The following is a 12,102-nucleotide window of genomic DNA, read 5'->3' as shown; positions in this document are numbered from 1 at the left end:
ATGAAATTTTGTTAATTTTTGTAATCTAATCTATGAAAATGGCGCATCTGACACTATAAAGAGCGCGTTAGTCCCAACCATTAAATACCCAATCCCCAAAGCTTCTATGGAACGGTTCACACAATACATAGCTATGTAACTAAACCACTGACAATTTTGGCTCTTCGCAATGGGCTTACCAATCAGACAGTGTAGCCTTCTCACTTGCGCGTGAGTTTTCTCATCATTGTCTGATTTCCTAAAAGGCAAAGCACTAGTTTCAGTGGAGATGGAGTAAAGCTGCAAGTCAACTGCTTACATTGGTAATTGAAGTTAAGCTAACTACTTTCAAGCTGTAACTAATGTTTTTAACTCAAAAGACATCGTAGCCTATGTGTTCACAAATCCGTTTTGACTTCAGACACGGATTAAATATAATCCAAATTAATATTCGTGTTCCAAACGCAAAAATCATGTCCAAATATTAAAGCTAAATGTAATTAACACAAAATTCGTGTACAATAACTAAATTGTTCAGAAATAATATTGAAATAAAACATTAAGTAATATCCTCAAACTCAGAAATAGTTAGATTGTACAAATATATTAATAAAAGCTGGTTGAAAACAATAAGTACTCTGTACATGATTTCATTTTTAACGAGCCGATAATTATGATTTCACTCATAAAGGCTAGGTCTATGAATATTTTAATTGCCTCAACTGAAAAATTTGCTTAATTAACATAAATAGATCTACTATGAACCTCACTCAGTGTGATGTAGCTTAATAAGCAACTTTATGTATTTTTCCTAGTTATTGATGAATTTAATAGAAAACTTCGTCCATCACTTACATTCCATCGTGCATTTTGCTTAGGAGCTACTCAACCGTGCACCTAGTAATGCTTGAGCTAGTTAAAAATATCTTAGAATTCACAATACTTTTACCACTGTGAGTTTTCTTTGCCATCCTATGTTATTACATGTGGAAGGCAACAAAAAGAGGTCGTATGTCATCATCCTAGGTTTCCATAACATTCTGTTTATCCTAGGATGGCTAGAGATTGTAAAACTGTTCTCATCATGGTTGACAAATCTCTTGGTCGAAAAATGTCTTTTCCCTAGTCTTTACCACATTATCAAATCGTGTTTCCATCTCATTTATAGAAGTTCTAAGTGATTTTATAAAGAGTTATTCCATGATAACGAATTATCGTTATCTAAACAAATGTCTGTCAGTCACGCTCGGTACCTCTTGAATGGTTAATCATAGAAATATATATATATATATGTATATATCAAATGCTTATTTTCAGAAGTACATTACAGGAAACTATTCATTTTTTGCAATTTCAAAAATTTCGTATCATTGTCATCGTATGTGTTGTGTGTTGAACAGTCAATCTAAAATACTTATTAAGTACAAAAGCGTTTCTTTTTGTGAAGGAACTTCACGATAAAAACAGGACTTCCTCCATCGATTTACTGAAATACATATTTCGAAAATAGGACCATAAACGAAAAAAAAACGCATAATGAGAGGGACGTGTTTGAGTATATATTTGTTGCTTAGTTTATATTTATATGTTAATTTTTCATGTCGGTATTTTATACATGCATGATTGTATTGTACCATGTCGAATAAATTGATTTGAATATTTCCCCTTTGACGCTTCTTATAGAAATAACAACTGTCTAAAAGCGCTCACTTCAGTAGCGGTCTTTCCTTGCCCTCAATAAAATGATAACAGTAGAATCCAGAGAAAAGGCTACTTATCGAACCTGAGTGTTATATTGTGCTGGATGAACCAATTGATCGAAACCCAAACACTTTCGACAACAGTGTTTTGCTTAAAAACAAACGCAGTACAATTTTCCTTACTGAAATAACACACGAAATGACAAAAGACATTTGTAAACGACCCTCAAGACAATCCTATTGCATATACACTTTAATAGAAGGAATATGGTTGATTTATACTTATTTATTACTATTGTTATGAAAATTGCAGTTGAATTGATTCAAGTGGAATCTGCTAGTATAAAATAATAGTAAAACTGAGAAAGAAGGAAAATATTCGAATTGAACTCTTAAATAAGTAACAACAATCTTGAATCAGTGGTGAGATATTGTTAGGGCCATTAAAATAACCAATGATCAATATATATTCATTATCTAAAATTAAGATTTTCGCATTTATGTCAAATCTCATTTTATGCAAATATTTCATGAAATGTGACATTGTGTTTCCGACTTTTGGGTTGAGGAATTATGTTCATTATTTTCAATTCAATTTATGGCCAATTATCTCACGTATTTTACTTCAAATACTCTTATAGCTAATTTTAAATATTTCTATTTTTCGAATTAAAAACCGATTCAATTAACATTAATTCATCATATACATTGTATAATTTATTGCAAATGTTTTGTGTCATCAACAATATCTTGCTTTATGCTTTATATCATTAAGAAGAATTAATAATATGTATTGTATCATCAAGAATAGCCTATCCTGTTTATAATTGTTATGAAAAACTTGAACAAGTATATTTAATGATATTTCTCAGCCTACAGGTTTCTGGAAAACTCTTTAAATATATGGCTGTAGAGAAATACATGAACCACCATTTGTGGAATCAAGTTAACGCAGTAAAACCCTTTAAATATATGGCTGTAGTGAAATACATGAACCACCATTTGTGGAATCAAGTTAACGCAGTCACTGAATTATCCAACAGGGATTGTATTTGAATTTTTTTCAGCTGCGCAGCAACTGATGATTTATAGCTACACCACTTGTATTAAATTATGACTTTAGTTAATATTTTCTTTTCTTCGATGTATCAATGAAATGTGTTGATAGTCTGAGATTGATAAAATTATATATATATTTATATACCTTTGACGAAAATATATGTATGTGCGTCTTACTCTCAAACAAAATACATCACACACTTTTAGACACCAACTATATATTTTACATATAAACTGTATTGTTTCACACATGTAGCTGAAAACGATACAAATATATATTCTATAGGTGTTTCATTGTTATTATATTTTAAGTTCTCTTAACAATAATATTTAGATATTCAGTAGTGTTCTTCTTTATTTAAAACAAAGATAACAAGTTTCATGTAAACTTCATTCATAATCAACCATTAATTGATTACTAACCGCTATGTTATTCTCACTTTTAATGTAAAGCTACAGTTTCTTGCTATTAAGGGATTCAAGGTTTACATTAACCACCTACCATATACCAGGTGATAACGGGGTCGGGGGTTCCTTCTGCGGCACAACGAAGAGTTAAATTTTCCCCAGTTTTTACATACTCGACGTCAGGCGGTTTGACATGGAAATGAGGTGGTGCTGAAAATTATAGATAAATTTCATGTTAAAAGGTATTCTTTATATGATGGAACCGAATGATATTGCTATGCCTACCAGGATATTGTATACGTTGCAATAACTTAGAAATTAATTTTTTTTCAACAAGTTTTAAGTAAGTCAGTTTTCTTTGATGTTGTTCGCTTAAATTGTATGCAAAAGCTTTTTAAAGCAAGTAGAAAAAAAAACGAACGCCGTATAATACTTATTGTTTTTAGCTTTCTAATATATCATCTATACGCATGTTTTCGGGTAACGTTGAATTTTGTTTTAGAAGAATTTATTAAATATTCGTTTTCAATAATGTCGGCGACATTTTGCGATGTTTTGATTTTCTTGGCATCATACTACTGACGTTTCGCGATGTTTCGATTTTATTGGCATCATACTACTGACGTTTAGCGATGTTTTGATTTTATTGGCATCATACTACTGACGTTTAGCGATGTTTTGATTTTATTGGCATCATACTACTGACGTTTCGCGATGTTTTGATTTTATTGGCATCATACTACTGACGTTTAGCGATGTTTTGATTTTATTGGCATCATACTACTGACGTTTAGCGATGTTTTGATTTTATTGGCATCATACTACTGACGTTTAGCGATGTTTTGATTTTATTGGCATCATACTACTGACGTTTAGCGATGTTCCGATTAGCTTAGTATATCTTCTTATTCCTACTTTAATCGGTTTGTATTCTCTTCAATTTTTATGGTGTTTGAGATGCTTAAAAATTTTTAAACAAAAAATTAATTTTTGACAAAAAAGAAAGAAAGAAGAGTGATTGGTCATAAAAGCGCTGAGGGCCCCATATCTTATTCATTCGATATATCTTCATGCTGTTCCGTTACAAGCCACGAATAATTTATATCATGCCAATTAAAATAGTCGTATTTATTTTACACAGCTGCTCATGCTCATTATTCTTAACTTTCCTGATATTTGACTATTCGTATGTTTGAAGATGTTTTTATTTATTTCAGATTTATTTGCCGAACATTACTTGATACATTAAGCCTCTATTATTTAGAGGACTGTGTTTAATGTTAATAGCTGTGCAATACATCGCAATTTGGCCAATCTGAGGTGTTTTAAACATATAGGTGACTCCCTATATTCGAATTTTTAACAATTAATATACAATACGGCTGTTTTGTAACAAAAAAATGTAAGACAAATTTCAAATGCATTCTGGGATGTTTACTTGCGCGATTAAGTATAATACGTTTTCGATAAATTCAAATTACAGCTGACTTTACTATGGCAATTTGTATTTAGCAGATTATATATTGGGAGCTTGTTTTAAGTCTCCTATAATTAGAAGTCTGTAACGTGTTACAATTTCGAATGGTCTGAATCCGAGCTAAATGGTAGTTTAAATTCAGCAGTTAAATAAATGCCGATATGTATCCAATTTATGATATTTGCCAACAATATTGATACACACAGTTTCTTTTTTAATAGAAATATGTTTTAATATACAAACAATAATACCATTTACAACAGTTATTACACACAATGATTTATATACAAAAGTTTTACAAACTTACAAGTAATATAAAGTCTTCTTTCTAGTCTGGAACTTCCTTGATATATTATCGAGGGTTCACGGTGAGCGATTTAATTTCCAGTTGATGTAGGTACAATTCACTTAACAGGGAGCTAGCTAGCTCTGTGAAATTCACTGATCACACCCCGATTTTTACTACCGGTGACGTTAGGTAATGTTTTCGTAAAAGTACTAATGTCCGACGTGAATCCACTGAAGTTGAATGATTTGTAATGTTCGAAATTTATAAACGTTCCTGGTCAATATATCTGAAGTTCCCGATTAATAAGCGTTAATCACAGTTATAGCTTACAAAGTTTATAGCACACCAATTACAACAACTCAATAATAGATACTGTTTTTTTGGTGCGTCGCGTTGGTTATATTTATAGACGTTTCTCGAGAATTCAGATTACGTAACAGTACAAGCTACATTAGCGTTTACGCACACACACATATATTGTTGATTCTTACACTCGAGAATCTTCTACAACTTTAGAGAATAGACGGGAGTTTCGCAATACATATTTAACACTATGTGTTATGTATATTTCTAAATATAAATTTAATTTAAACAAACATTGATATTAATATATATATAGAATACTAAATCCGTCACAAGTCACATACCCCTAACTACATCTCTTTATCCAGTTTGAATCCGCTTCCCCAAGTATGCACGTGTTTGAGCCACTGAAGCTATTGCAACACCTCGGTGAATATATTGTTTATACACACATCGGTATGCTCTTTCATAACACATCTAATCCTGCAGCTAGTTTTAGTTTCTAAGTTTGTTCACACTTCGCTGGTAATGCTTAAAATATGAAATACATTTACTCATATTAGACACAAAATCCTGTATTATCATTAACAGTTCGATTGCATCACCAACTCATGTGTAAACATTATTTGTGTGGAGTCAATGTTAAAGTGAATTTATTTTACCTGTCAAAAGTCTACTTGATTCTTTAAGATTAGGCCTTTCTCCAAAGTTATTAAACCACGATCCGTATAATGGCAGTATGCGGCACTTCTTTAGGCACAAGTGTGACCGAGACGTTCTGACAAAGCAGTAACTGTCACGTTGCTGAATTGAGATTAAAACATTACCTGCAGTTAAACGAACTTATTCTTCCACAGGTTAAAGTAATTATAGTTGTTTCGATAGAATTTAGTCAGTTGATTTTCTAGTTTACGGAATTTCATAAGAATAAGCGAAAAATTCTAAAATGGTATTTGTGATTATTTTATTGAAGTTGTTGTTTTTTCGTCAAACGAATCATCCCAATTATGATAGCTACCGAGAAAACAACCCCGGTGTGCACGACATAAAAATAATTATAGATTATTATTTTTGCATGTTGATATTATATGATAAACTTATATTTACCATTGTATGCATTATCTTTTTATACGGAACTGAACCGCAGGAAAGACAATAACAATGTAACTACCTCAAAAGTGGAAGTATAGTGTGTTTTTTATTGCGGTTTACAGATGAGCCACTGGGTGGTAACTCAGCATTTTTTAAATACTTCTGAAATATTTTATAATTGATCTTCTAATATTACTGGAGGATGTGTTTATTTGTATGTTCTAAACGGCAGGGACCACCGCAGGGATGTAACCCATATATTTCACGTTATAAGTCTTCAGTTTACCTCTAAGCCACCAAGGACTTCTTAGATTAAATAATTCTAAATTAATTCTCTCGTTGATCTCAACTAATATCCTTACCATAATGGATATCCATAAAGGTTAATATAGATAAAAATTAGAAACACTTTAACTTAAGCGTTTTCGAAAGGTGGACTTTTTTCCATCAAGGGCATTCTCAGTTTGGCTCTGATGAAGAGACACCTTTCAAAATCGCTTGGCCTATAGGGTTTTGTGTTTTTGTCTTTAATTGAATCTTTGTACCTATGCTTTTTTAGATCATGTATAAAGGTAATAAAATATCATGAACATATATTTATCACAATGCCTCAGCAGTAAGCTGTTAAACGTTAGGAGTTTGATATTTTATTACCTTTATACATGATCTATAAAAACATAGGTTCATGAAAGTTCAATTTTAAGACTACGCTTCTAGTAGCCTGAATTTGGAGAATATTAAAGTTTATATGAATGTTTAAGATATTTCGCTGTTCGATATGATAACATACGAACCCATTATAATTCGACGCGACGTAAAAAAGATATATTTGATTACTACTGATGCAGATCAAAGTTATTTAGCATTTTCGTATTCCAGATTTTAGGAAAGAAAATATCTCTGACTAGCTTAAAATTGACAGTATTAGTTATTGCTTAAAAACTGAATAAGAACATGTTTTTTTTAATTAATTTGTGTTTTATCACCAATCGTTGTGTAATGGAAAACACACTCCTGATCTCACTAGGGTATAGACATAAGGATGTGGGAGATGTTTTTGCTAGCTTGATTTCAATGTCGTTTGATATTTGTATGTGGTAAAAAGTCTTTATTTTAATATTTCCTGTTAGAATAGATGGAAGACAGCTAGTCAACAACAAGCTAAATTACCTCTTAAGTTATTTTAATCGAAAAGAGGTATTTTTACCTTCTCTCTTATAACGCACTCCAAAAGTTCAGAGAATGATTTTACAAATCATGAATCCTAGGATTATACGACAGCAACGTCTGTACCTTAGTGCAAAAGTTTAATGTTCCTGGAAATACACAATACAAATTACAACTTCTGGCATTTAAATGTCCTCTCACTATATTGTCTGAAATAATGACTAAAAGTGTGTCTTTCATACTCTTAATTAAAACTAACTATTCCGTTTTTGTAGATTCATTACTCATATTGTAGTTTCCTGAAACTTCCTGGGAAAACAAGCACACAAACAAACTCCACAATACTTGTGATTTTGGTTAATTCATGGTTCGAGAGCCTGGCGACATCATCATATACATACATGTTTAGAGTTTACTCCTGCTTATATATATATATATATGTGTGTGTGTGTGTATTTACAGAACTTCTTTATAAAGAAGCTTTAACTCATAAATCTTACTTATGTGCGAACATAAAACATAAATAAATGAAAGAACAACAACATGCCGCCAAAGTGTTACAGTGTGGCTGTTCGTTGGTAGAGATTAGCCTAAGAGTTGGCGGTGAGTGGTGTTGACTATTTTCCTTACCTCTAGTCCGTCACTTCAAAATTAGGGACAGTTAGCAAAGATAGCCCTCGAATAACTTTGTGCAAAATTCAACAAACAAAGAAACATTTTTTAATTTTAGGTATATGAGGTGAACAAGTACACTAATACCCGGAACAAGTATGAATTGAATATGGTATTGTTGTTCGTGAAACATGTCATTGTTTTCTGCCTATAAGATTCAAATCACAAAGCATTAGCTTTATATAGAGCAAAATAAAGCATTTGTAGCAATTTGATTTGATAGTACTTTCCCTAATTATGTATATATTTTACAAGATCTATCTCTGTTATATATTATCCGTCACAAGTCCATTGAATTCGCCTGGATGTTATAATAGGAATGATCAACTTATATGATATTAGAAACAATAATATCATTTTTTTAATACAAAATTCATTCTTTGATAAGCAGTATCATTTATTTTTTAATGGAGAATTCACTCTTTGTTTCTGTGGGATTCAAAGTAAACTAGAAATCTTATTATATTTTATATAATTTAGTTTCCTAACTGAAACAATTTATATACTATGTTGCTTTTCTCTTATCCTTATGTAGCAGTTGACGTTTGCGGTCCAACTGCTCAGGCATAATGCATGCTCACACCTGTTCATGGTTGGTTGAAGGTTTCATAGTTAAAGTATTTCATATGACTTAGTTGAACTTTTTGTTATGATAAAGAAATATTTGAATAGATTAATTATCTCATGCACGTATCTATGAACGTCTAGGAAGTGTCCGCTTTTGATAATAAACAATCTGATACGTGAAGCGAAAATCATAGCTGACGAACAGGTTCTGCAACCAAGAACGAAGAAAATGGCGGTTTGAGTCTTTAAAACGCTTCTGTCTCGTTATAAGTAAACATTAGAGAACAAAGATCTGCTAATTTAGGGTTTATATGCTTCTCTTCGAAAGTTACTTGAAGTAAATTAGTCAAATATATGTGCAAATAACTTTCCTAATGAGATTGAAATTAAATTTTCGATATCTTTTTCTAATTTATCGAGTCTAAAAAAAGAGATTTGCTATTCGATTTCTTTTACTTTAAGTAAATCATCATATAATTTACCTAAGGAGTTTCAATACAATCTTCTCAGAGATAGGCACCAAATTCTTGTCATAACTATTTTATAATCAATATACATATCGTTTCCCAACTGTACTTTGTTGTTGGTTTGCATTTATTAATATACTCAAAGCACGATCCCCATAATTTCGTTTCTTTGTTAATCATTGTACCTATCCATCAATCGAGTCTGGTTGAAATACGTGCATTTCCTCTTTTTGTGAGTTGAAACTTTTTTCGGAGAACTAGTGAGGTAGACTAGTAATACCCTAGTAAAACCAATCTTCATTGGAATTGGCAGGAAAGAAAAGAAGGTTTCCGATTTACGATAAAAAATACCACTTATAGAGCTGCTTTAGATGCATGACGCATAAATTTGAAAGATAGATGTTCAACCTTGAAAAAGATACTGTAAGACAGCAGTTGTCAACTGGTTTTAGAAACTCAAAAGTTTCTTCTTCTTTTTCTTATCTTAAGAAAATTTCATAAATCATTTTTCTTCTTTTTTTTTTGAATATATTTTCATATATTTTTATTTAAAAAATTAAATGAAAGCAATGCAAATCAATACATTTATACAACTACATATGATGTGCTTTAAAATGAAATACACTACTCGATGCTGTAAAATATATTAGTGTATTATTAATTCTTAAAATATAAAGAAAAACAGAAAAAATAATGTAGTTCTGACCACCATCAGCACAAAGGTTAAACTTTAAGCTTACAATGAAAACTTCAAAACATTTGGGAAAATAGATTTACTGTCTTAGTTATCACAAAAATTACGCATTCATAGGGTGCTGTACCTTTCTTAAAGTTAAACCACTTAAAATACGTACTTCCAGCAAAACAGTGAAAATAAATGGGTTCTGAGCTTAAGCAGCCAATAAAGTAAATATGACATGCGCACTTGAGACGCTGTGTTAGTCAAAAAAGCAGCACAGAATGCTTGAACCCCACATTTGTAACTCAAGTCTTATTATTTATAGTTAGTGTAAAAATGCTCTAAATACCGACAGACAAGTATAGTAATTACAAATATACAATATGTTCAAGTGTGTCTCTTTGGATTTTACTTTACGTTTTACTTTATGTCCTCTTAGTTAAAACAGCTTATGTCCATGTTTAATGTATGCATTGTGGATAATGTTTATGCAATAATCCCCAGTGTAGAAAACATAGGAACTTCGATTTTCTATGCTTTTTGAACCAATTTGTTTTTCTCACCATTGTTAAAACACAGAATAGGATGATATTTTTATATAGATCTGTTTTCAAAGGAAATTTGTTTTCTAGTTTATAAGCAAACTTCATTCAGATGTATATTCAGCATTCTTGATAGAACAAATAAGTCTAAATATTTAACACACAAAACTTCTTCGAACCTTCTTACGAGTGACGCGTACTAAAATACAATAGATCTGTAGTTTGTATCATAAGCATGATAATTAACGTGAATTAGTACACAAAAAGATGCAGAGTTAAGTCAGGCAGATACCATTCAGTCATGGAAAGTACCTTGTTCAGTCCCCATTTTGGGAATTTTTTTAGAGCCATTCAAGAAAAAAAGATGCTTAATGACAGGTTCGGTTTCTTACAACTTTTCACTATGTAAAACAGTATATACTTATTAAATTTAATTACCAAGCACAAAAGAACATACTTAATGAATTGACAGTTTTTAGACAGCTCAAATCTTATCATACCTATGATATACAATAGCATTATTTAAATTCGTTACTGTTTCATTAAAGCTTTCAAATATATTTTTATATCCACAGTTTAACCCATTTTTAACAAAGTCTATACCATAAATAAATCTTCTATGTTCTGTATAAGTCAGTGGCTGTAATTAAAATGTAGCCTGAAAAACATCACTTCAGAAATGTAACACGACATTTAGAGTTGCTAACATACGTTGCTAGCGACAAACCTTTAAACCTTTTATATTTTCAGCTTTTAAAGAAGTAATTTTCGACTCTCTAGATTACTTAGTGGGCAAAGTAGACCACACTTGACAAAAGCTCTGAAAACGCGCCTTCAAAATAAAATTACAAAAAAAAAGATCTATCGAACATTAGTGTTCGTTTTTGGAAATGAACGCTGAAAACTTAAGTCGAGTTAAAATTTTGTCATTTGGTTATTTGTTGGTAGTTGGAAATATATATTGAATTTTAGAAGCGAGACAAAAAGATAATTACACCACGCTTTTCGAAATAGTAAGATAAAGGTTTTCATATTTCGGAAGTTATATGAAGGGGATAAGAGAAACTATAATATCAAATACGGATAACCGATTTTGCTTTTGAAAAAATTGTTTTCGAAATATAAATAATAAAAGTTAAACATACACAACTTTACATCGAAAAATATCTCTCTTTTTTTATACTTCTTGACGGCTTTCTTAGGAAGACACGACTGTATTTCAGCAAAGTTAAGCAAACATTTGTTTTCTTTAAGCCTAATTATAATACAAACATAATTTGAAAAACACTTGCAGAAGTTTATTTGAAACAATGAAAGAATGAGTTGTCACAACAATGCTGTGTAATGTAATGTTAATATATTGATTTAAAACCGGTCGAAATGTACGTAAATGTATTGTGTTTTTCATTATTTATATGAGGATCGATTTATATATTATATAAGATTATCAACATAATTCTGTTTAAAATACGGGAAACATCGTGAATGGCCTGGCATGGCCAGGTGGTTTGGGCGCTCGACTCGCAATCTGCGGGTCGTAGGTTCGAATCCCCGTCACACCAAACATGCTCGCCCTTTCAGACGTGGGGCGTTTCCCCTAACCGCACGGGTATCCTTTACTGCGCATGACACAAGGTTTTAGTGTCTTACATTCAAAATGTTATTAAACTACTTTTTGTTTATGTTATACCAATTAGAATA

At 31.3% G+C, this 12,102-nt stretch overlaps 1 protein-coding gene across 2 annotated transcripts in view; it reads right to left on the bottom strand.

Moving 5' to 3' along the window:
• LOC106462531 (protein turtle-like) overlaps positions 1-12,102 on the bottom strand; it is a 262,128-nt gene that overhangs the window by 54,591 nt on the left and 195,435 nt on the right. For both annotated transcript variants that reach the window (XM_022389838.1, XM_022389837.1), the window contains exon 3: positions 3,241-3,356. In XM_022389838.1, the coding sequence (XP_022245546.1) occupies positions 3,241-3,356 (116 nt within the window). The remainder of the gene's footprint in view (positions 1-3,240; positions 3,357-12,102) is intronic.

The sequence above is a fragment of the Limulus polyphemus genome, unplaced genomic scaffold (genome assembly GCF_000517525.1).
Source record: "Limulus polyphemus unplaced genomic scaffold, Limulus_polyphemus-2.1.2 Scaffold1191, whole genome shotgun sequence".
Lineage (NCBI taxonomy): Eukaryota > Metazoa > Arthropoda > Merostomata > Xiphosura > Limulidae > Limulus > Limulus polyphemus.
The sequence above is the reverse complement of the archived record's forward strand: the minus strand, read 5'-3'. Positions and strand labels throughout refer to the sequence as shown.